The 26,815-nt window shown below is 31.7% G+C and overlaps 1 protein-coding gene across 3 annotated transcripts in view; it reads right to left on the reverse strand.

The window, feature by feature from the left end:
- Positions 1–26,815, reverse strand: part of CDH19 (cadherin 19) — an 81,571-nt gene that overhangs the window by 37,718 nt on the left and 17,038 nt on the right. For 2 of the 3 annotated variants that reach the window (XM_081262724.1, XM_081262722.1), the window contains exons 2-5: positions 23,981–24,063; positions 14,761–15,063; positions 11,191–11,485; positions 1,451–1,570 (exon numbers count right to left, since the gene is read on the reverse strand). In XM_081262724.1, the coding sequence (XP_081118850.1) occupies positions 1,451–1,570; positions 11,191–11,485; positions 14,761–14,952 (607 nt within the window). In that variant the 5' untranslated portion in view covers positions 14,953–15,063; positions 23,981–24,063. The remainder of the gene's footprint in view (positions 1–1,450; positions 1,571–11,190; positions 11,486–14,760; positions 15,064–23,980; positions 24,064–26,815) is intronic. The other variant, XM_081262723.1, reaches the window with a different exon arrangement.

Consider the following 26,815-nt stretch of genomic DNA (forward strand, 5'->3'; position numbering starts at 1 on the left):
CCTGTATGCTATGTAACACTTTGTACCTAGTCAGTCTTCAAGAGCCAAGATTATGTGAAGGAATTAAAACCTAATGTTTTAAGGCATCTACTGCTTATAATAAAATAATGTCTCTCCTGGGTATCCTGAAAAATAAAATATATGGACCCTCTATGAGAGAAATAAGAACATAGGCATGGAAGTCAGATTCATTCAAATACAATGCTCTCAAGGACTTTGAGATTGGCTAAGATATTTAATATTTGCTAAATGAATGAATACATTAGAAATACATAAAAATTAATTTTGTTTAATTTTTAATGTAATCAAACTAGAATAATATTTGCCTCTTGATAACAATCATAATTTTACTTCTTTTTGCACGTGGTACATATTTTAGCAATTTGTTATAAACTTCTTTTTTATCTCTATCAATTATTATTTGCTTAGGTGAAGACTCATACAAGTATCCTTTTTGTTGTTTTGATTTTTAGAAGTAGGGTTTTTCTTTTTTGCCCAGGCTGGTCTTGAACTTTTGGTTCTCTTGCTCAGCCTCCCACGTGGCTGGGATTTATGTGTCACTGCATCCAACTCTGTATCTTCTTAATCTTTGTTTTGAATACAAGATTTAATATTGGTTAAATCGTTCAGTGTTATATATGTATATGTATTATGTATCCAATAGAAATGTGTAAAAAGAAAGAAAAAATATGTGTTCTATAGATTTTATAAGGCATTCAAATGATAAAAGAAAATTGGAGAAACAACGAGAGAAAAAGAATCAAATGTAATATTCATCTAAACGAAATACATAAAAACAATACTTTTAAGTGACTCTGTCAAACCAATTCATCCTGTCTTCTACCCTTACTTAATCTCAGTCATTGGGATTGCTATGCAAACAAAGGTATCTCACCATGTTTTCCTGATGACTAATGAGGCTGAGTGTTTTTAAGGTTTATAGTCTTTTTCCACATCACTTTTTGTGATTGTAAATCACAAAAATTGCTTATAAAATTTTCTCCCCATATTTTTCAATTGTTTTGTCTATCTTTTTTCCTAATTGAATTTTAAGAATCCTTACATATGTTTTATAGCACATACATAAATCATTTGTGATATGAATATGGAAAATCCAATCATCTAATCTTAGAAAAACAGCTTAAAGACTAAATGTAATTAAATGTTTAGGAATTGCAACCCATTTATTTATTGAAGATTCAGGTCTACTTCAAAACATGTTTTTAAGCTGATATTTGCCTGCTTTAGAATCATGTTAAAATGCAATTTTTAATATTTAATTTTTTAGTTGTAGTTGAACATAATATCTTTATTCTATTTATTTATTTTTATGTGGTGCTGAGGATCGAACCCAGGGCCTTGCACGTGCTAGGCAAGCACTTTACAGCTAAGCCACAACCCCAGCCAACAAAATCAACAAAATGCATTTTTTTTTTTAAATTAGAAATACCTGTTGTGGGTTCAACAGAAAAATAGGCTTGCCCTTGTCGTAAGCTGTACAGGAGACGTGCATTATTGCCACTCGTGGGATCATCAGCGTCACTTGCTGTTACCTGGATGACGAATGTTCCTGAAGGAAAAGCACATATTGACAGGAAATTAAGACTTCAATATTATTAAATATGAGTTCAATTCTGCAAAGCACTTTTCATTAGCAAGGAAGATCATACTATAAAACAAGATCCTAGTTTACCTGCTTTCTCTGAATTACTGAAGTAATGTTATTTTACAGACAAGGAACATAACCCTATATAAACTAGCCCTGATTCTTCTACGCATTACAGAACTTCAGATGCAGATTCATAACATGTCAAATATTAAGCAGTTTACTATAATGTATAATCCATAATCTTTCCAAGATGTGTTATTATTGGAAAAATTTTAAAAAATACTTGAAAATGCTTTTCATCAAAAATCTTAATGTGGCCGGTACCTCAAACAATTGCAGAATGTTGACAAATATTGATAAAGATTATTGAAATGAGCTTGAAAGAATATCCAGTGGAGGTTAAGAATAATGATTAGGCCTGTTTCAGTTCTTTCCTCTGTACCTATTTGCTTTGAGGAATAACAAAGCAAAACAAAATCTAGTTGATATTAATAAAGTAAGCCTTCTTTCTAACTTCAGTATTAATCAATACAACCATGTGAAATAATTATTTGTACATTTACTATAAATGCCCAAGTGCAAAAATATTTGCATAAAATATTGAGCTTTGAAATCATATCTGTACAAATGAAATTGAGCATTACCAATTTCATCAAAATCTACATTTGTTGAAACACAATATACACTTTCAAAAAGAATGATCATACAATGGTACAAAATCCAATAAGCTCTGTGATTTTCTTTAGAACTAGTATTATTAATTTCCCCATCACTAACCCTGGACCATGGCATGTGCCTGTAATCCCAGGCACTAGGGAGGCTGAGATATGAGGATCACAAATTCAAGGCCAGCCTCAGAACATTAGAGAGGCTCTAAGCAACTGAGTGAAACCTTGTCTCAAAATGAAAAATAAAACAAAAAGGGCTAGGGTGTGGTCAGTGGAAAAACACCCCTGGGTTCAATTCCCCATAGCAAAAAAAAAAAAAAAAAAAAAAGAAAGAAAGAAAGAAAGAAATTTCCAAAACAATCCTGTTGTATAAACTGGGACACCCTAATAGGAATTGCTTCTATACTTCAAACTGGGGGTGGACCTCAGTATTATGCATTTGTCACTATTTGCATTAGTTCTTTTAATGTTACTTACAACATTTATTTTAGTATCAAATAGCATATTTTACCAAAGAATCCCCTCTTTTTACATAACTTTAATTAGGCAACACTTTCACAGGGTTGAAATAAAACTAGAATAATAAAATACATGAAAAGAAAAATTTACCTACCCCTTCCAATACTTAATTATTCCAACCACTTAACGTGTAGACACTTGTTAATTTCATATATTTTTAAGACATGTCTATACAATAATTTTGATGATTTGTTCAAATAAAATGATTCAGAAGGAGCATTACTTTAACCAAACTGAGATAGATTGATTGTTTCATTTACCCTTCTAAGTACACATCCATTGAGTTAAGGAGTTAGATTCTGTTTCCAGCCCTACTCTTTAATATCTCATTTTAAGTTGAAGCTTTCTTTACTTCTAACTGAAACTTACCTCTTGAGCATCTCAATATGTCATTCCCTTGCTCTCTACAAAATGGAAAACCTAGTGTACTGTTGAGAGAGAGAGAAAGAGAAAGTGTGAGAGAGAAAGAGAAGAAATAAAACAGAGGGATCTCATGAAATTAGAAGAAAGACCAAAAAGTTGAGAAAGGAGAGGGAGGGAGGAGGGGGAAGTATAGGGAAGTACTGAGGGATTAAATCTACCAAATTGTCTTATATGAATTATGAATATACCACAATAAATCTCACTTAAATATATAGTTATAAGGCACTAATTTAAAAATAATAATAACAACGATAATAATGCTATAAGGGAGATCAACAGAGTAGAAAAAAACATATCTTGGTGATAGAAGAGGAGAAGAAAAGGGAAGATACGGGGGAATGAGAGATGCATGTGTGAAGAGGGCATAATTAAATTTACTATTATCTATAATTATAAAGCACCAACAAAAATAAAAAAAGTCATCAATAATACATAAACATCAAAATATTTCAGAAACATAAAATCACTTGATAACATTTTATACATTCCTATTTTGCATATAGTTAAGAATCAATTGTTAAGTCCACATGAGAATGAGAACAATCAGTAGGAGACTAACAACATGTCTTTCAATATAAAATATCCATGGTCTCTTAATCCCTTCTTTCTCATATTATCAGTTACATGCACATTAATTAAGCTAGTTAGATATTTATTTGTATTAGTTCTTTTAATTGGACTCTACCAGACCAAAGATTCTCTTAATCTTAAATCTTAGATGTGGATGAGACAAATAAATGATTAATTTCAACACTAATTTCTATAAGAATGCATGACATCCTTCCTTTCTTGGTCAGTAATATTAGAGATGCTTTAAGCTTGAGTCTTGAAGACCTCCACAATTCTTTTTTTATGTACCCCAAGGTTTCTGGGCTTCTAAAACTACTTCTTTTTATGTTGGGATCATTGTTTCCAACTAAAACCTCTGCCAGTAGGTTTATAAGAAATGTGGCTCCATATCCTGATCATCTGTTCCCTAACAGTACCCCAATCATCACTATGAATTGTAATTGTTCTGTAAAATATCTCAGGAACTATTCTACACAAGAACCATTGCTTTTACATGCTCATATATACCTACTTATGAAATTGTTTAAAAATATTATTTCTGTACAAAATTGCATTGTGATTTTTTAAATTCAAATTACAACTAAATATCTCATGCCATGAGATATTTACATGACCTTCACAAAATAGTATATTTTTTGGATGGCAATATGTATTAGCACATTTCATGTGTAGGTACATTTATATTCTAATATTGCCATGCTGTACTGAAGAGTATTTATATTACATACATTTATATTTCATATACATTATAGAATCTGTGTGAATCCTTAAAAAATTAATCTAGATAACTGTTGAAAGGGATCCTAATTAGGATTCTAAAAAAAATTTACAACTATTATTCCACAGAAATGAAGTGATAATTCAATAGAGAATATAAAATTTTAATGAAATTGGATCATTAAACACATGGTTGTTTTACCAGTAGAAAAGCAATCAATATACATTTTAGCATTAATAAAATAAAGAAGGAACATGTAAAATATTACAATAGGAACATAAAGTCATCTGAAAAATTGTGACTTTTATTTGTAATAAAACTTTAGAAAATTGGAAATAAAAGGTACTGTGTAAATCTGAACGTGAACATTTTTTAAACTTGGACTGAGTCATATTTAATTGGAAAGTGCTAGCACATTGCTTCTGAAATAATTTTAAAAAGTGATGCCTCCTATCACAGTTATTTTTAAACATTGTACTGCACTAAAATGTTACTACTAAGTATTTACGAGGAAATGAGGGATGATAGATATAGAAAAAGAATAAGTAAAACTACAACAATTGTAATAATGTTTAAAGGCAAAAGTATTGTACCAGAAAATTAAGCATAAGCTATGTGTATAATAGTTTACAGGAAAATATTAAATTAATGAATTTAGATGATCATGGGCATAAAAAACCCAGGATAGATATGTGTACATTAAATAGCTTTGTCCTTCCTTCATCTTTAATTCCTGTTGTTCTACTTTAGGACATCATCCTCTGATCATATTTGTAGAGTTGATGAAAACTTAAAAATTGAAATTGGCCAGATCCTTGAATCTCATCAGGAGGAATAAACAGAGAGTAGAAAAACCTTTACTTGGTTCTCAAGGAGTCTAAATGTCAGTGTGCATCCCTCAGTGGAGTCAGTATTGTTTGGTCAGAGATCCCTGAGCTTTTAGGAAATAGGGAGAGCTAAATGACTGGACTCTACCAGCCCAAAGATTATCTTAAATCAATGTGTATCTAACCTGTTTCATTGGAGAAGTATAATTAGATGACTGTGGTCTCAGAATCACATTGCGATAAGACTAACTTATCAATTGTCTTACTTGTTCCAATAATAAACATAAAATATAATTGTATAATAATTTTGGTTTCTATTTTTACAATGATTACTAGTATCAGTTGGCTGTATTACTCTTCAGAGACACTTTTTTTTACAATTGAAATTAAAAATATTGGTTATGTCTTTGTAGCTAGCTTCTGAATCATTATAACTATCTGTCATAAAAAGTCCTTGTGAATTTAAGTTTAGCTTGATATTTGGCTATACCTATTCAAACAGGCACTCTATTTGTAGAAACTTATTGTTAAGTAGGTGACACAGGATATCAACCTGCACTGAGTGCTTCAATTAAAAGGCATGGTTTTTAGAAGTCTTTGGAAATTGGCTTTACTAATTAGTTCTGACACAGAAAATTATAATAATAGTATACACACATACTAATGATTGTCGTGTATGTGGAGCGCACTTAAATTACATTTTTGTGGCAATATTAATAAATAATAACCTATATAAAGTTATGTAAATGTTTTTGAAGATTGAATTCATGATAGCATCAATAACAGAATTTCTCAGCACATGAGACTTATTCTGCCATCACTGAGAACAATCTTGTGTAAGGAAAGTGTAGCTCTGTCACTGTTGATTATGTGCATTTTATTATCAACCAAGAGTTTCACAGAAGATTGAACAAGTCTCCTACAAATACTAACTTTAACATTACAAGAAAGCTTTATTGAATGGTATTGTCACATATCACATAGAATGCTTTAATCTCTGGTGATTATGGGAGGAATCCAATAACAAAAGCATAAAGGAGAGGTAATTTTTTTATGAGAGTAATTTGCTATCATGTACGTAATAAGGAAGTCAGCAACCTGTGGCAAGAGCATTTCATAATTAAAGCTTGCATTTATTACAGAATCCTAAATTAAACACATGTGCTATAGTTTTTTATTTTACTATTTGCTGAATTCAAACTGCATATTTCAAAATAACTCATTTGTTTTAGTATGTTATATCTTGGTGTGAAATTCTATGTTATAAAGGTTAACAGACTTCTTTTAGAAGGAAAATATAAATTGTCTAATAGGAAAGCTATTTTAACTTGCAGTTTTAATATGAGTACACTTGAATTAATCTCAAATAAATTTTTGAGATGTTGACTTGTATAAAGCAGCATAGATTAAAGAAAGATTTTTACCTGTACTCTAAGGCTGTGATTTTAGTAATAATCAAAGAGATATAAGGTGAATTAGAAAATTGAGTGGTCAAATTCAGGATGAAAATATTAGTTTCATTGGTTCTCCTGTGTCCACTTTTCAACGGAGACCTGATTTTATCAGTGTGAAGACTATTATTTATTCACAAGTCTTGACTGGCCTATCCTCAGTGGATTTATATTTGAGAAGCAATTACTTTACAACCTACAACCTCCAAATGAAATTCTGAAAAGAGACAGTATTTTCCTACTTGTCACCTTAACTGTGCAAAGTATTCCTCAATTATTTCTGTTTTTCTGTCCATAACTATCTGGAAACTAGGTCATTGTTATTATTTTTGTGTTTTATTTTTGACACCTCAACTTTTTATAATCTGAGATAGCATAATCCAAGTCAAACAAATTAGACTGTGTAAGAAAGCAAAACATTTAGAAAGAATAGGAAAAACAATTTATCCCAGTCTAATTTATTTTCAGCTCATGTGTCTGAAGGCATAAGATTCCTAAAATCTAATTTTGAAATGTGGTAAATTTCAAGAAATAACATTTTTTTTCTTGCGAAGGAATTGAAATTAAATTTACATGCATTTTACATTAATTGAATTTAAACGTTTTTCTTATCGCCACTTATTATGATATACTTGTGCCATATTGATGGTAAAATAATAAAAGTGAGCTTTATATGTGCTATTCCAAAAATATAAATTATGTGAATTTAAATATTTCCTTAATAATCTTAGAATTCAGTATAACCCACTTATTCACATTTCAAATCTGAAAGGTTATAATAATCCTTATTATCTTTAGAAAAACTAAAGTTTTTCTCATAAGACATTTCACTTTCAAAAGCATCCTGACTTTAATAAGTAAAATGCCCATCATAAAGACCAGAAATGTTGGACTCTTGCTAATGTTGAAATTGATGTTTCATGAAAAATTGGGTGGACAAAATTTATTTGATAGTGCTCCAAAACATGGGAATAGAGGACATAAACTAGTAATTTATTCTAGCTATCTATAGGGAGAAAAAAATATAAAACCAAACTTTAAAGTATTCAGGCTTTAAATTTTCTTTTGTGTATATATACATATACATATATGACAAAATTTTTATGTATACATACATATACATATATGATAAATAATTTCAACACTAATTAGCATTTGAGGCATGTGAAGTCTAAATATTTATTGATTATCATTGTTTTACACATAATGTGGCCTAACTTATTAAAGCATGATTCACTTTTAGCAGGATGTTGTAGTGATCTGCAGAAAACAAATCACTTGAGTCTGCATTTTAAAATCCTTCAAGGCAAGAGTTCAGTGTTTAAAACAAACACTTCTAGGTAGGTTTGGGTGATATTGGCAGAACCTGTCAAAGGAGGTTTAATTGCTCATTAAGCAGCATACAAAATCTATTTTTAAATGCCCTTTCCTTTGATGACATGCTAATGTTTTATGTAAAAGCTAATGGCCATCATGGAAAGGACGGATTATCTGTTTGATAGACAATTACTATGGTACCATTAAAAGAACATAAAAAAGAATATGTAGCTTTTGCACTAAAAACTTTCCAAATGATGACTCAGCATTTACAATTTACCTCCAGCTCTTGGGGTATTATATGCCTCCATCCAGACTAGTAAAGTCTTCCTGCATTTCACAGCCACCAGTATCAGCTACCAAACCTGCTCAGTCACTTATGTAGCATTTTTTGACCACAAATATATCCATTCATTCATTTATTTGATCATTCCAAACATGAGGCACCCCATGTCTCCTGGTATTGTATTTTCACATGGAAGGAATACTATGACTTTTGCCAGCCAGGATAACAAGTGGGAAAATATAATGTTTTATATCCATTCCACTTGACAATTGAAGTTTGAAAGTAAGTGCATTTCAAATATAAACACAATTGGCCAAACCCCAACATTATATGTAAAGAAATGTATGTTTAATAAGCAAGTGTATAATGAATATTCTATGGTACTCATAAATATGGATGAATATTGTCAATCAAAAATAATTAATTAATTTTAATAGAGAAAAATTTGTAATGTTTTGGGTTTTCTCTTCTCATGACATTCAAATGTAGGTTTCTTTCAGTAATTCTAACTAAATTCTAAGTTCAAAGCGCAGACTCAAAATCTAATAATTAGTGGTTGACTCCAAAACAAACCAATATATTTAAGAAAAAAAAATTGCACTGGTTAGTTCTTAAAGGCTGAAATAGTTGGATACTGAATTTGGAAACAATGGCAACATGGAATTTGGAAACAGTAACCCATCACTTGGCAGTAAATATGAAAATAAATCGAAAAATTAATGATCTATTTAGTAAAATAATTCACTTTATTATTGATTAAACATTACAATAAGACTGTATAATTATATTATTTGGTTTCTTTACTCCTAATCGAAGTCAACAAAGCTCAGAAATGCTTCAGAGGGCGCTGATGAGAAGGTTAACAGAGCAATAGGTATATCTCCCTATGTTCGTAATGGACACCTTGATGTTACACACTTTGTGGGACTTGGCTTCCAGGGAGGTATAAAAAAGTGCTCAGTGATGTTACTATGAGTCCATGTGCAGCCTGAATCCTGACTGGCACTTTCATAAGACGTCATGATCTATGCAAATTGACTAGAAGATTTATGCATGGACCTCAAACAGGAGTGCACAAGATGAGTATGGCAGTTAGATAGTGTCTGCACTAAACCATGATTTGGGAGTCTCTTGGAAGCCACAGTTAGACTGCAGTGATACCATGTTATCAAAACTGTAATGTATTCAAAATAATCCCCTTGTAAGTGCACCATTCGACTCTGAACAACCCCTGCTTTTTAAAATACTTCATGTCTTTCTCTTCTTCCTACATCACCAGCCAAATCTGCTCTCTCTAATTTGCCAGCCCACCCCATTTTGCTTAGCAGTGGAGTAAGCCTGGGTGTTTTTGATCTCCCTAGCTGCTGCATTCTCTGCTAAAAGGATCTCAGTTATGACCTACATCATTGCCATATGTCAATGACTCACACACTGCTACAAACAGTCTTCATCACTCTAATAAGGAAATCATCCTGGGATAAGGTGTGGCTGGCCTTTTTGCATCACACACTTTAAAATCCACCTTTTAAAGTGCCCCCTATTTCTCCATGCAATTCATCATCATCAATCATTTACACTTTACATTTTCATAACATATCTTGTCAATTATAATCTTGCTTAAAATTAGTTATTTCTTGTTTGTGTACAGAATTAAAATATAATCCATGTTAGAAATTAATTTCTGTGTGTTCTTTCCAATTCTATTCTCAGTTTTACAGAAAAGCCCCTAGTACATGAGTATGTAAGATATGTTTGATGAGAAAGAAGGGTAAGTTAGAAGATTAAGGAAGAAAAAGGAGAAGGATGAGAGGAATGAGGAGGCAAAGAGGAGCCAAGCAGGACAGAGAGGAAGAGGAGGCAAGGAACTATTCCTTTGCTTAGCAAACAAAATTGAAGTATTTAAAATAATTTTTAATATCTAATAATAATTTGGATACATATTTCACAGCTTGATTTGTTTACACACTAGATAAAATACTTATATTCTAAAGGATGTAGAAAGATACCTTTGAATTTCTACCTAGAATATTAAAATATAAGAAATCAGAAAACTATATGAAATAATATATATTTTTGGAATCATTGGATAATGAATCACATATTTAGGTAAAGCAGTTTTAAAACATGTTAGCATCATTTTAAATGATCATTATGGAATCATATTTGTCAAAGTTAAGTAAATTTTTGAATTAAATTATACTATTTATTGTGCTTTTAAAGTATTTTCACTGATTGAATTAAGGGAAAATCTTTGCATAAACATAGCTTTTCCCCTACTAGAAAAACATTTCCAGTTTTCAAGGCAATAAATTCCTATGTCTTATGGAAATCACCCTGTTCTTTATATATCAGATTTAAATCATTAGTAACAATAGCATTGGACTTTAAAAGAAACTTGAAATAGTTGCACAGGGGTTTTCCACCACTTTGCTTCATTTTTAGTCTTTACATTCCTTGGTTTTGATGTCAATAGTAGCTCTTGTTTTTATAAATTGGCTTTCTATATTCTACATATATATCCTGCAGAATTTTATAAATTGCTCAAATAAACATGTTTGAACTTTTTTACTGCTTTCCAGAATGAGACAAATTTAATAACACAGGTAATTTATTAATGCACAGTACCATTTTTTAATTTTTTTTAACCATAGACTAGTTTTTTAAAAATATTTCACTTAAACATGTTCATAGAAGGAAGTATTAATGTAATACTTAGATAATCCACTTCCAAAACATATGCTCAAAAATTTAAAATTTGTTGTCATTGTTAAAATATCTTTGATGTAAATTAATATGCAATACCTTCTGGAGACATCTCTGGGACAATGGCCTCATAAGGTTCATCTAGGAATTTTGGTTCATTGTCATTGATATCCGAAACTCTGATGACAAACTCAGACTCAGGCTCCACAGCCCTTCCAGTGGTGGTGTCTATTACCTGGGCTCTCAGAGTGTAGAGGGACCGTTCCTCTCTATCGAGCTTCTGTATGGCATATAGGTCACCTGTTCTGTTGTCAATGGTGAAAAGACTTCCAGCTCCATCTCCCCAAAGCTTGTATTGAAAAGAGTTGTTTCCATTGTCTAAGTCAGATCTTAGCTATAAGTACAAACAGGTACAACTGAGTTTCCAGATATGCTCAAAATGAAAAATCCATTTTAAGAGTTCATTTTCTTTTGTGGTAATCATTCCTTGAGTTAATAATTCTATTTAATTCCTATATTATTTTAATTCACACATTAATTTCAAATTTAAGATCGACCATCAGAAAGAGAGTTAATTTTTTTAAATGTAAAGAACTACAGAAATTTGATTCTTCTACATAGACAATTCTAGTAATATATTATTACTGAAAAACAAAGCCTCTTTCATAAAATATTCACAACATAGTTGGTCCATGTTTGTTCTATGGTTACATCCTTGGTCACTAAAACCAAAGCCTGGAATATTTATATTTGGTTGGAACCTAGAGAAAATTTTACTTATATCTATGATCACAAATAATTATAACATTACAAGTTACATAATATTGATGAACTCAATCTTTTCTATGCAGAAGCAAAGACAGAAAATTTTAAAAAATTACCCAGAGTCTCAGGTTTCTGGGAAGTTTTATGATTTGGCACAGGACTGTGGATTCCAAGATTCACCCGTGATGATAATTATATAACATGCTTTTAAATCTTTAATTTTAAGCTAGAAAATGCCCACTCTTTCTAACACATTTTACTTGATTTTTAAACATACACTTTTCTTCTTTTTATTTTGTGAAAAATTGCTCATTCATAGTTTTGATGAGTTATTTAGATTTTAAAATTTATATGTCAAAAGGTGTCATTTTGATATGATGTGGTTAAATTGGCTGTCTGGTTTATCATAATTACATCTACATAAATAATTCTCCTTTTGTACGTAAATGATGCCTTTGTTATTACAAATGTGTGTTTTCTTGATCCACCATTCATGAATATACTCTTCTTCAAAGGAAGACTTCCTATGAAAATACAAAGATAACCATGAAATGCCATCCTAAACCAATTACAACTTGTCTGATGGCTGCAGTTAAAAGTTATTATTCCTCACTAACTCATATAACTTTTCTATGCTATTGTGGAGAAATTCTAAACATACCCCAAATAACAATAATATAGTATTATTGTTGTTGTTGCTCTTATTGTTGTTGTTTTAATCTGTATTATCATTGCTACATACTGGAAGAAACAGATTTGGGAAAACTAACATCCAACTTGATGTTATGGTTATAGCTTTTTTAGTTTGATAGTCCTTAATTATTTATAAAGAGAAGAGATTTTCTATGTCATGAGGTTATGAAATTAAGAATAATTAATATATTTTCTAATGAATATGTCAAATGAGCAATGAATAGACCATGTTTTTAAAATGATATCACTTCAGTGTAGTTTTAAAATTTGTTCAATATTGAATGAAGGTAAATTAAATTCAGTAAAGGAGTATACCAAGCTTATTTAAATTATAAATTTCAAAGACCAAGGAGGTTAACATTTTTAAAGACACATTTTTTTTCTTTTCTTTTTTTTTTTTTTTTTTTTTTCGGTACTGGGGATTGAACCTAGCAGCACTCAATCACTGAGCCACATCCCCAGCCTTATTTTGTATTTTGTTTAGAGACAGGGTCTCACTGAGTTGCTTAGTGCCTCACTGTTACTAAGGCTTGCTTTGAACTCAAGATCCTCCTGCCTCAGCCTCCGGAGTGCTGGGATTACAGGCAAGTGCTACCATGCCTGCCCATAAAGAACAATTTTAAGTGGTAAATCACCAAAACTCTTTTACTGAACACTTGCCTCTAAATGTCACAAAATGCATGTGTTAAACTCATTTTGATCTCATGCACTATAGTACATATTTTGAAATTTACTATATTTTTATTTTAAAATATTTTCTCAATTAAGCAGCTGTTAAATATTTGACCAAACAATGTCACTTTATTTTTTTTAACATAACTGCCTTTCCAATTTTTATTTTTTTAAATGAATGTATCAAAAGGCACTTTTGTGGGACACATCTTACCAGCAGTTCTTCAGTTGCATACACCTAAACATCCCCCAAAGTTTCTTCCAAACCAGTTATCTCAGTGTAATGTGAGTCATGAGGTTGTTTAGAGGAAAAACAAGTATTTTCATGGATGTTTGTTATAGAAAGAAAAGAACAGGCAAAGCCAATCATTCTGTGAGATGAGGAAACAAGAGGCTGGTGTAGGTGGCAGAAACGGAGTAGGAAATGTGACAGCCAAGGAGATAGTCTTTGTTCCTGTCACATTGGTACAGTTAAGTACCTTATTTACAAAAAGCCACTGAAGGGTATTTGCCTGTCACACTCTTCAGTGACAGAAGAGTTTAAGTCATTCTGGAGATCACTCTAAATGGAGCTAGATAGACTCAGTTCATTAGCAGCCCCTTAAGATGGACCCTATTTTTGCCACAGGGCATGTGATTTACCTGCAGACATTGTGGAGAATTAAAAGGGTAAGGAGGACCCTGTGGGACACAAACACAGACACACAGGAGTGTTCTGAAGCCTGTTTGCCTAAGATCCTAATCTAAGCCTGTGGTTGAAGGTACTCCTGTGCCTGTGGTTGATAGGATAGAGGTACTTCGATGGAATCCAGATACCACACTAATGCTGAAGCTCCCCTGAATGGGCTAGAAGACAGTTAATGAATTTTGAGTGCTTCACCCTTTGGGCCCAATTAAATTTTAGTGCCAGTTAATTAGCGGTTAAACTTACTTCAGTTCATTCATCTAGAGAAAGAACCTTATGGAAAAGGACATGATATTGTAATTATCTGTGTTTAAAGAAAACCAAATAATAATCAAAACCAAAAACATAAATTGGAGGTGTTCTGTCTCATTAAGGACATTTTCTTAAAATATATTCTTCTAAGAAGGTGAAAGTAACTATTCTTTGCACTTCAACTTCACTAATCAAATGAAGTGTGTGGGCTTCTGACACTCCTTGGCTGCAGAAGGATATAGTATTAAACTGCTTCATTAAAAATGAAGGAGGGATTAATCAATAGCTATTTAGCATAACAGAAAAATCAGGCAAAAAATGTTGGTAGATGATATTTGACTCATTGAGTCTGCTTTGATTTATTACCAAAAATTGCACCACTGAATTTCTAGCTATTGATCAATGAAGGCAGCCTTTTCATGTAGGAGACTAGAGAGAAATTTGAACCCAGAACTCAAGTTTTTAGTGATGTTCAGGATCTTGAAAATTCTAAATAATTAATAATGTTCATGTTTGAGGTTTTCTAGTGGTTCCACTGAGAAAAATTCAGAACTCAGCAAACACCAAAACCATGGACTGGAAGACTTTCAGAAAGTAAGTACCCGTCCAATGTAATGACTTCCATTCATTTCCTCTGGTACAAAGAATTGGTTCCACACCCAGCCTCGCTTCACTCTCCAATGAGAGTCTGCTCGTTTTTCAGCCTTCTCTCTGCTAGAGTCTCCTGCCACTGCAAAGCCAGGCCAGAGGCAGGGGATCCCTAGCACACAAGGCAGCAGCCAGCAAACGTGCATTGCGATGTCTCCTTGGGTACCAGTGTCACTCTTCCAAGGACAGAGTGTGTAGCCCACCAAAATCCTGTGCTTCTTTATTGTCTTTTTTTCTCTCAAATATCTTTTGTATCCCTAAAACACAGAAACAAAACAAAATTTGTCCTTTAAGAAATAACATTTTCTCCCATAATTACTAAAGACAGGTTACAGCTTTTGCATCTGAGAGAAATGGAATAAAATATACATTCAATTTATCCTTTGATTAAGCTAGTGAATTATATTTTGTAGCCCAACGATTGCAACAATTATAAATTTCTACTCAAGGAACACTTGTTGTAAACTGCAATCACAAATCCGCCTGAAGGTTGAAAAGTTACTCTTAGCTATCTCCTTGACTGACAGATGACATAGAGAGTTTTAAAATATTATTTAATTTACTTATGTCCTTCTAGCCATCTCAGAAAAATGCATACTATTCCCTTAAAGCAATGTGCATCAAGTCATGAGTAAAAACCGAGGCATGTATTTATCATCTTTTCATGCAATATAAATAAGATTTATCTTCCAGTTTTGAAAATTATGATGTTTTATGTAGTTAATTAAATAGACAAAGTAATAATTAAGCTTAAAACCCAAGAAATGTAATAATAAGTTAAACTATAAAACATCCGAACTAGAAAGCCTGTGCAGGATATTTACCCTTGTATATTTTGAAAGATTTGGTAAAATTATTTCTCATCGAAAACAAAAAAAGACATTTTTTAGGATTAAGTACAAAATGTGATGCCAGGGTAAAATGGCTCATGGTTTATGATATGTATGATAGCTATGAAATTAAATAGTAAAATCAAAAACTCAGCCTACTGAGTTTTTCATTCAAAACCTATTGTTGAACGGAAGCTGATGTTACAAACTGTCTCTTTCATAATTGGTAATGCTCATCCTTATATGTAATTGAATAACTTCATATTTCCCTCCTCTATTTAGGATTCCGTCAAACTATGTGGGGTTTCTTTCTTTAGCCACCATGAAGGAAAATTTGGTGAGATCCACAGTAGCATTTACTTTCATGAACTCATCAGGAAAGCCATACATCCTGGCTTAGAAGTATTTCAGCATGATCTTGTTTTGAATATTCTGTAGGTGTTTTTTTAATGATTCCTGAGAGAGTTTGGGGTCTTTGGCTCTTGTTAGGAAAGGTTATTTAAAAACACTTAATTAAGAAAGAACACAGGGATTCTGTGTTCCCTCTGTAGTCCCTTCAAGTGGATGTATTTTTGTTACTTGTTTACTTAATGAAGGTCATGAAGAAATTCAGTTGAAATGAAAATTAAGGATAAATTTTATCCTTACATTGAATATTTTAAGTACTTAAAAGTCTATTTTTTTAAATGTTAGTGAAAAATATATTTTGATAGCTAGTAAATAATCATTTGTAACAAATACAGTTTACTTAATAAAAAAGATATTTTGCATAAGTTTGGTAAACTATTACTCAGGGTGATAGGAAAGTATTTGTCTTATTTGACAAAGTGATATTTCTGTTAACATTATATTGTAACCTTCTCATACAACTAAAAATAGAGAAAATAACATAATGAACCACTGTGCATCCCTGTACAGCTACAATAATTACCAGCACAGGGCCAACCTCATGTCATGGATACATACACCACATCCTCGGAGTAAAACAGATTTCAGATGTCACATCATTGTAACCACACCAGACACACTATACTTGAGCTTACATGATACATGTGTATGTGTATGCACCTCTAAAAATCAAAATTGGGTACTTAAAGCTAATATTAAAATTTTGACACAATCAAATATGCATGGAGTGTTTAAATTAAAAAGTTTCAAACATATTTGAATCACATTTCAAATATATTCACACAATATGGTGTGCTGAGATATTTGTTGTCTTGTTGTTACCTCAGTTTCCTCTATTTTTCATTTTCCTTTCCATTTATGTGATATAGTCTTTGGTCTCTATATTGTTCCCCACCCTCTGGATATTGCTAAATGTATTCCCATGTGTGATCAGATATGGTTCTTTATCTTGTGAATTCTCTATAAATTTCTAGTGACTTTCTTCGATACAATTTAAAATACTTGTTAAACATAACCATAACTCATGTTTTACACTTCTTATTGCATGACATCCAGTGGCTGAAATCGCCTGGAATTTTTTTTTTTTTTCATATCTTGTTTTTACTGTAGTGGGAGATGTTTTTTTTTCTCTATATATGTATTAGCAGATGATATACTATCAAAGGAATCATTTGTTATAAATTTCATAGTAAACTTTCTCTTAAGGTTTTTTTAGTTTTTGACAACTATTGCCCAAATTGAATATTTCAGTAACCACAGTGTGAAACAATGAAGAAATATAAACTAAAAAAACTAAAAGTAATCCCCCAAATTTAATAATATGTTATTTGAAAAAAAAATTCACAGGATGATTTTTATCAGAAGGTTGAATAGTGCAGAAGAAAATACCTTTGGTTATGAGGACAATTCAGTAGGAACCCATCAAACTAAATTACAGTGATAAAACTAACAGTACACAAATAATTTTTTAAAATAAAGAGGATTTCAATATCTTTTGGAACAATATCATGTGGCATAGCATATGTATAATTGGAATTGCAAGAAAAGAGTGATAGTGTCAAAAACATTTTTAAAATGGCCAATTATTTTTCAAATATGCCTTACATTATCACATTGAAAAAGAAAAAAAAAACCTCAGTAAACACCAAGAACCCCCCCAAAATAGCAACAAAATCAACCCAATTATGCTCTTGTAAAATACTAAAATAAGATATGTATATGTGTGTGTGTGTGTGTGTATTTATATATATATATATATATATATATATATCTTAAAATCACTGTTGAAAACAGCAAATAATAATAATGTTTGTTAAATGTTCGTCAGATCTGGGTGTGATAGCAGCCTAGGAGGCTGAAGCAGGAGTATAATGAATTCAAAGCCTGCTTTAGTAAAAGTGAGGCATTAAGCAACACAGTGAGACCCTATCTCTAAATAAAATACAAAATAGGGCTGGAGATGTGGCTTAGTGTCTTAGTGCCACTGAGTTCAATCTCTGGTACAAAAAAAAAAAATCATCAGAAATAATGTATGGTAAATGGAAGCAGAATATCATGCCTGAAGTTCTCAGAAAATACACTCCAATTTATAATTATGCATCCCACACTATAAGAACAACATTAAGCAGAAATGCAAGACTTCACCAGCAGCAGGACTTCATGACAAAAATAATGAGAAAATCTTCAGATGAAAGACATATGCACAAAAGTAATGTCATGTAGAAGTATTAAATATGAATGAAATTAAAGGGCATTTTGCTTATTTTTAAATATATTTAGAAATTGATTTAATAACAACAACATATTATGGGATATATAACACATGAAGAAGGAAAATTTATAATGATAGTGGCTCAGATGATGAGATATGAGAAGTGGAAACACCTTCCCTTACAAATGGAGTGAGGCAGCAGGACTTCAAATGATGACCCTGATAAGTAAAGAATTCTAGTTCAAATCTCTGCAACGGCGAGATCTCACAAAAAACAATGTACAAAAGGAATAATATGAATATAAATAAAGTCTTAGTATGACAGTACAAAAGTAAATTTCACCAAACAGAAAAAGCAAACTCAAGATTATACAAACAAACCCTACAAAATCAATCACTGTGATAGAAAGGAATCAGTGAAACCTGACAAAGAAAAGGAGAAGATTGTCACATAAAGTTTTAAAATTCAGCTATGTACTATGCAGAAGGAAAGCACTTTGATTACAAATACACAAGAAATTCATCAGCAGGATGATAAGAAGAGACAGTATAAGAATCATGCCTTAAGATATTGGAAATAGCCGTAAAAGTACTTTGAAGTAAAATCCCATGACCATAAATATTACCTGAATAAGAAGGGACATTTATTAAAGATAAAATAGATACATTCATCCAGCTTTAAGTATGAGTCTAATTATTACAGAGCTTAAAAATACATGAAGCAAACCTTATCAGGGTTAACAAAAAGCAGACACAGTCATGTTCGAGGAGGATGGTGGATTATTTACCACTCTTCTCCTTTATTGAAATGCCAAGAGGACAAAAAGATCATGAAGTACATGAAAGATTTAAGAAGTGAGCCAACTAGCTTCAAGGAATGAAGCCATTGTAGAGAGCCGCACCAACAGAATACAGATGTTTTACAAGGACACATGATACATTTTTAATGGAAGAACATACACTGGGCCATTAAAAACTTTTTTCAATCATTTTCAAAGGTTTCCTTATTACAAAGTACACTCTGTAATGGCAATAAATAAAGTATAAATCAATAACAAAATTATATTGGGAAATAGCTATGCATTAACAAAATTAAAAGTATAGTATCCTTATATAACCAAATTAAGAAATCAGCAAGAGAAGATTGAAGCAATCTCAATGAAAGCAGAAAAAGAAACAGTGAGCTTGAGAATAGAAATAAATAAAGTAGAAATGGTAATGACACAAGGAAAATTAACAATACCCGAAGGTGCTTCTTTTAAAATATCAATGAAATTTATGACTAATTAGTCAGAATGATAAGGGAAAAATGAAGAGGCACAAATTAGCAACTAAAATGAAGGAGAGGATGGTAATGTATCTTCTACAAATTTAGAAGGGGAATGTGAATAACACTGTGAAAATGTTTAAGACAATAACTTTGACAACTTTTATCAAATATTGAAATAAAAATTATTTAGCTGACATAAAGAATATAAAATTGGAATTGTTCAATAGATATTAAATGCATATTCTATAATGTACACTTTCCTGCAAGGAAACACATAGATCCAGGTACATTGGAATACAACATTTAAGGAAGAAATACTACTAATCTTAGATAACTTTCTTCCAGAAAATACAAGTAGACATTTCCCTACTTATTATAATGAGACAAATATGATATGATTATCAAAACAAACAAAAACACAATATACATTTAAACTACCAATTGGCCTCATGGATATAAATGCAAAATCCTAAACATAATAATAATTATATAAATAATAAATAATCCAAAGTTTTTTAAAAGGAAATGCATCAGAAAACAATTTTATCATTTCTGTGAAGAATAAAAGGGATTTTGATTCAGATATTGATCAGCATAATTTTCTCTATTTACAGAATGCAAAGGGAAAACCTTGCATAATCTCAGTAGACACCAGAAGCAGCTGTTTAAGGGCAGTACCCATATATGTAATGCCAACTCATAATGGTAGAAAGCAAAAAGAGCTCTGGTACTCCAACAAAGGACAATTATATAAAATCTACACCCACCATCTTAGTTTAAACTATAAAATGAACATTCTCCCACTAACATCAAAAACATTACAAGGACGGGGTCCCACTGCACTTCTATTCTTACACACTCTATTCTACACTTTTGTAGCAAGTGCCATAAAGAAGGAAAAGAAATAAGTGAAAAACAAAAAGGAAAATATCTTCAATTAAGAACAGTCAATTTCTGCAAAAGAAAAATGGGATGTATTGAGATGATAGCAATATAATGGGAAATGAATCCTTAAGTGTTGTGAAATAGGAACAATGACAAAAACACAAATGTCACACACTCACTATGCAACAGTTATATTTCTACATCCTAGAATCATGCTATTAAAATGTGAAATAAAAACGCCTTAGACAAACCCTTTGAAAAACCCTTTCACGATAATAAATTATGGGCAAGATCTTTATACATAAAATAGAAAATACTGTTGAAAAAAATAAGAATTAAGAGAATAGAAGTATTGCTCAATAATTAGTAGACCAAATTTTATTGTGATATAATTTTTCTAGTATGTTCAGGTTTGTCATTTTTTTACTAAGACAAAGACATAAGGGCTATATTTATTTTTTTTGTTCAAACAATTTAAAACACACAAATAAATAAATACACGCAACAGTGCTTCTCAAGGTATTAATCATCACTCATTGGAGGATGGTGATCTATGAGAGACAAGAAACAGAAGCAACAAGTCCTAAAATTGCCCCAAATTACTGAATGCATAGGAGTCCAAGCAGCAATTTTGAAGGGTAGAGAAGCCAGAGAGAAGCTTACATTCTGAGTGGATGAGGGCTGGAAGCATGGTACCATGGTAGCTATAGGTCACAGCACTGAAGATGAGAGAGTTGTATGATTAGAGAACTTTGGCAATCTGTAGAGTATCTCCATTGCATATTTAGTAGATTAATGTTAAATTATGTATGTGAAAAAACTACATCTTCCCATGGAAGGAGCCACCTGAAAGTATTGGGGGAGTAGTCCTTTAAGTCTGTAATCAACAGTGAAAGTGAGATGCCTCATGGTTCATGGGTACAGGTGGGTTACTCAGTATTTTTCCTAGGCAATAGGAAAGAACTGTTCTAGATAAACACTGGTCTGCTTTTCTCCAGGAAATCTTAAAAGCAAGAACATAAAGGTCAGCATTTCCAGCTAAATTAAAAACATCTCTGAACAGAGTTCAAAAATATGCATAGGAAAATAAAGCCTTCAACAAAAAACAAGGTAAAATTTCGAGTCTGACATCCAGTCAAATGGCCATGCCTATAGAGAAGAAGGAAAGCATGTCCAAGGAGATTTGTCCCAATCAATTAAATCAACCTAGAAACCAATCATGGTATATCCATAAAGTGTAATACTCAATATCAAAAACAAATAAACAAGTGATGCACACAGAAACTGAATGTTGACACTAAGTGGAAGAAAAAATTAACTCAGATTGTATGTTTCCATTTATGCATATAAATTTTTAGAAAGTTAAAACCAATCACAGTGAAAGAAATGAGCCTAGTACTTGAGGCTGGGAGAAAGAGTGAAAGGAATGGATTTCCAATGGACCCCATGAACTCCAGAGAGTATGGATGGCTATGTTCATTACCTTAATTGTACTGATAAAAATAAAATATCTCAAAAAAAAAAACCAGCAACAATTGATCTTGAATACATACAATGTATTGTGCCAGTTATACCACATTATTACACTTAATTATTTTATTTGTCAATCTCAGAAGAAGAAATTAGATGATTTGTGCCAAAATGATAGTAGATATTCTGATATGTTACATTTTAACATAACGGACACATTCTTAAAAGTATTTTTATCAAAAATTGAAAGTTAATTTCCAGGAATTTACCAAGAATAAAGTTAACTAAACCAAATGAAATGTATCTAAATTGTTAGTTTCTCTGGAGATCATTTACCCACAGTGTGATTTATGCAATACCAGCTGGTTGTGAAGCTTGTGTGAGCTCCAGCATTTCCAGATACAGGGACATCAAGTCAGCATTTTGTCACACTACCCTTGAAGTCTGTGCATGACAGGAGTTCTGAACAGCACTGGCACCAGAAAAAGGATCCAGCTCCTTCAATACGTCACTGGTTTCAGAAGAACAAAATAAAAGTAGAGAGATAAGGAATATACTGTTCTAGATTAAAAGAAATTCAAGAAACACAAAACCTGGTAGGATAAAATGATGAAACATTGGTCATGAGTTGTGCTAATATGATTTTATACTTAGGTTTTTAGGATAAATGAAAATTTAATATGTGTACAGTACTATATTAGGTGATAATCAGGATATGCTGTTAATGTGAATGATTGGAAGTTTCTTTGAAGTTGTATAGAATCATGCCATAGTTTTGGTTATGTATAATTCATATCTTGGTGCATATTGGTTTTGGAAAAAACAGGATGCCTAACTTCTAAATTTTTTTAATTAAATATTTTTAATTTAAATATTTAAAAATATTCAAGAATAAAATAGGAAGATAGGTAAATAACCATGGCAAAAACGTGATAACAATTATTCCAATGGGGTCATGAGAATTTGGATAGTTTATTAATTTATTTTTTCAATTGCTTTTAAAAGATACACACACACACACACACACATATATATTAAACCAATAATAAAAATAGAAAGTTTCATTTTAACATTAATATAGTAGTCTGAAATCAATAGTTATTTAAAGAGCAGCTATTAATGAAAATATACAGAAAAAGGAATATTCCATAATACTCATAAAAATGAAAATTTGTAAAGCATTTTGGAGAATAATTTGGCCAAGCAATATTTTAAAGTGTTTAATATATAAGCTAGAAGTTATATTTTATAGTTCCATACCTAAAGAAATGTTCAAAATTGTCTGCTGGTAGAAAAATACAAATCGGGTAAATTTAGGAAAAAAAATGAAAAATAATGTTCAAATTAGGATTCTGAATGATATTCATTATATAAGTATTTTTTTCTAAATTTCAAGGCAATACTCTTTCCAGGAATTTACCAAGAATAAAGTTAACTAAACCAAATGAAATGTATCTAAATTGTTAGTTTCTCTGGAGATCATTTACCCACAGTGTGATTTATGCAATACCAGCTGGTTGTGAAGCTTGTGTGAGCTCCAGCATTTCCAGATACAGGGACATCAAGTCAGCATTTTGTCACACTACCCTTGAGGTCTGTGCATGACAGGAGTTCTGTTAATGTGAAGAAATTATGTATAATTCTAAGTCTGATAATATTCACATGAACCACAATATTTAATATGGTAACTACCATAATAGTAGGAAGTTATGTTGTTTTAATGGTTGAAATTTAGAACCATTTTACATTTTCTTTTCTCTCCAACAATCAAAAGTAAATATTTCAGATATAATGATGCTCACTAGATGCGAATTATCTCTCTCCTATATGATAAACATTTTAAAAATTAAGTTCATATTTGAAATATTCAATAGCTAAATTTAAAATTAACAGCTAACATATCACTTTATAATTCTACATAATAAAAAGCAGATCTGAAAACTGTTCACGGTACTCTCAAATATATATTCATAATGAAAAAAAATGAAATGGAAGAAATAGTTATATCTGAATTATGAAATACTGTGGTTTTGTTTATATGCTTATATATTTGAAATTTTCTATAATGGTCATGTATTTCAGGGTAAGGAAAAAAATACCTTTTCAAATAATGGTGCACTTTTGATTGAAGACTGATGACAGCTGTCAGCTGTGCAAGACTAAGAAACTTTCTGAGCTGAGTCTAGGCATACAAGGAAAAATGCTAACAATTAGTTATATTTGAAATGGGCTCAGGAGAAACCAGTGGTGGCATTTCTGCCTTGCATTTGCAATCCTGGTTATATTTTCCAATCAGGTGAATACATTAATAGAATCTTCATAATACTTCAATATGGAAGAAACATGCTAATACTGTGTCTCATATTAGTGTGGTTTGATTCATTCTCTTATTGCTACTATGTAGGTGCATTAATGAATATTTATCATGTTGTACAGTAGAGTACATTTCAACATATATAATACATATAAATAGCATGAAACTTACAAGGCACAATAATAGATAACTACTATTACCACCTTAATACTATTGGAATAACACTTAACCTAAGCATCATCAAAATACTATCTCCAAAGAGTATCATATGAATTTAGTTTTGAAAAGTTTATTTAATCTAATATATTACATCACACAGGAAAGGATTTATAGTCAGAAGTGACCTGCCAAATATCAAATATTTCTTTGAATGTAGGAAAAGGACTGAAAACCTCACTACACTTTACTGAACAGGAGATAGGAAATGCTCAGACACGTAGCATTGTGACATCTGACACTGACGTGTCCCCTTGTTTACATTGAATCAAGATCTATACACTGAATTTTAACCTTTGGGCCATTCTTGAAACCAGACATAGTAAAATGTTTCCTATTATCCTCTTCCAGACACCTTCTATTCCCCCACCTTGTTCTGAGATTTTCAGGTTAAAAAAAAAAGTGGTAAGAATAAGTCAAAATGATGGATTTGGTGGCTGGTGGGAGAAGATAAAAGTTGAAGCTGCAAAAAGTGGATGGGATAAATATAGAAACGTAATCCTATTTGTGATCTCTTAAAAATCAAGGGAAACTTGGCAGCCTCTTAGAATGACGGTAGGCATAAAGACTTCGAAATGGCTTTCTCAGAAGGAAATATAGAAAGAAATGTGTGTGGAAATAGCTTGCATACATAAGTGCAAAAGAGGCAATATTTCTGGGCCAAAGATTGTTAATAAATGGCATGCCAACTCCTTCTCCAAAAGCATTCACTCCAGAGAGCTAGAATATGAATGATCTTTCTCTGTCCCATTTCTGAACTCTTGTGAAGCTTATGTTTTGCATATTTACTGTCACAAAGAAGCCCTTGGCTGCAGATAAAGTAATACAGAATCATATGTCCTCATAAGACTCTGCATATATTCTCATCAGACGCCCTCTTTGACTTTGCAGAGCCTTCCCATTGACCATTTGTGTGATGCCCTAAGACAGCTAAACCACTTCCCCCACATAACAGTTGTATGACCTTGAGCAAATGGTTTGACCTCTACTGTCTCAGTTGCCTCTTATAAAGACTGATGATAATAACTGTGCTCATACCCCAGAATCATGTTTTTTTATAAAAAGAGTTGCTGCACATAGAATTTTGCCTGAGGTGCTATGTTAAGTGTTGTTAACAAACTACATAAAGATAGCTAAGGATAGGCTAATGGTAAAGATCAGATGTTTTCTCTATTTCTCAACTTTGGAATATTCATCTATTTTTAATCTCTCCAAACAATACACATATACAATATCTTTATAAATGTCTATTGCAACTATAGTCTAGGCCTCTTGAATGTCATTTTTTCTAAGCATGGCTAAGTGACTATGACAAATAAACATTGTCATGCTTGAAGCAATACATGATATTGCATGGACGTATATAAGCTGAAAATGATCCCAGTGTGACTCAGAACAATTATGTTTTCAAAGAAGACTAATTATGACTTTAGGGTGGAAAATATTATAATCTATGCACTTATACAGTTTGAAACTGAATCTAATTAGAAATTGTCTTTTCTATGACCTCTTCTTGGTTACATAAAGATAATTATTCCATCTGTGAAAACTTATAAAAAATATAATGTATTCTGGAAGGCATGTGGAAAGCTGAAATACTGAATGTCACTAAGCTCAGCTTCTCATAGAGAAAAGCAGATGGCAATTAATGTAATGGCCCCATCTTTGGAAAACTATTGACTATGCTTGGCCAAAATGATACATCATAAGACATAATATGTGACGATCTGGAAGTCCCAAAGCTTAAAAAAGAACTAAGGAAGTCTCTTAAAGTTTTCTAAAATATTGCTAAAATAGGATAAAAAGTTTTGCTACATCAGTTTAAAGAACATATAAGCTTTTTATATCATGATCTAAATGTACGAAGCAAGGAAATACTACTATAAGACCTATGTGAAGCAAACAGTATAAGGGGATCTTTTGGAAATAGCAACAGACTTCACTTTAATATCTTCTGATTTCAAGGATTCCTTATAAAAAGCAAGAATGAAGGCTTTGAAGTATCTAATTACAGTTCCTCTTTATTTCATAAGCACATATAATATAAATACATTGCAGAGCAACAATGTGGAAAGTTGGTGGCAGTTTTCTGACTGTGTCTCAAAGTCTGTTTTGTCTTGATATATATGCATACCTCTTGGCTTATCATGTCTGTCTACCTTACTTCTACCCTTGCCCGCCTCCCTGGGCACCCTTCTTAATCCCTCTACTACTTAGAGGTTGTCTTTGTTGTACTTATTGTTAGTTTCCACATATGAGAGAACAAGCAATACTTGTTTTTTGTGTTTTGCTCCTTTCACTGAGCATGCTGTCCTCTAGCTCCATTTATTTTTCTGAAAATGACAGGACTTCATTCTGGATGAATGCTACTACATTGGATATATGCACCATTTGGAGCAGCTAG

This window comes from Spermophilus citellus (genome assembly GCF_964194105.1).
Source record: "Spermophilus citellus genome assembly, chromosome: 12".
In the NCBI taxonomy this organism is placed as follows: domain Eukaryota; kingdom Metazoa; phylum Chordata; class Mammalia; order Rodentia; family Sciuridae; genus Spermophilus; species Spermophilus citellus.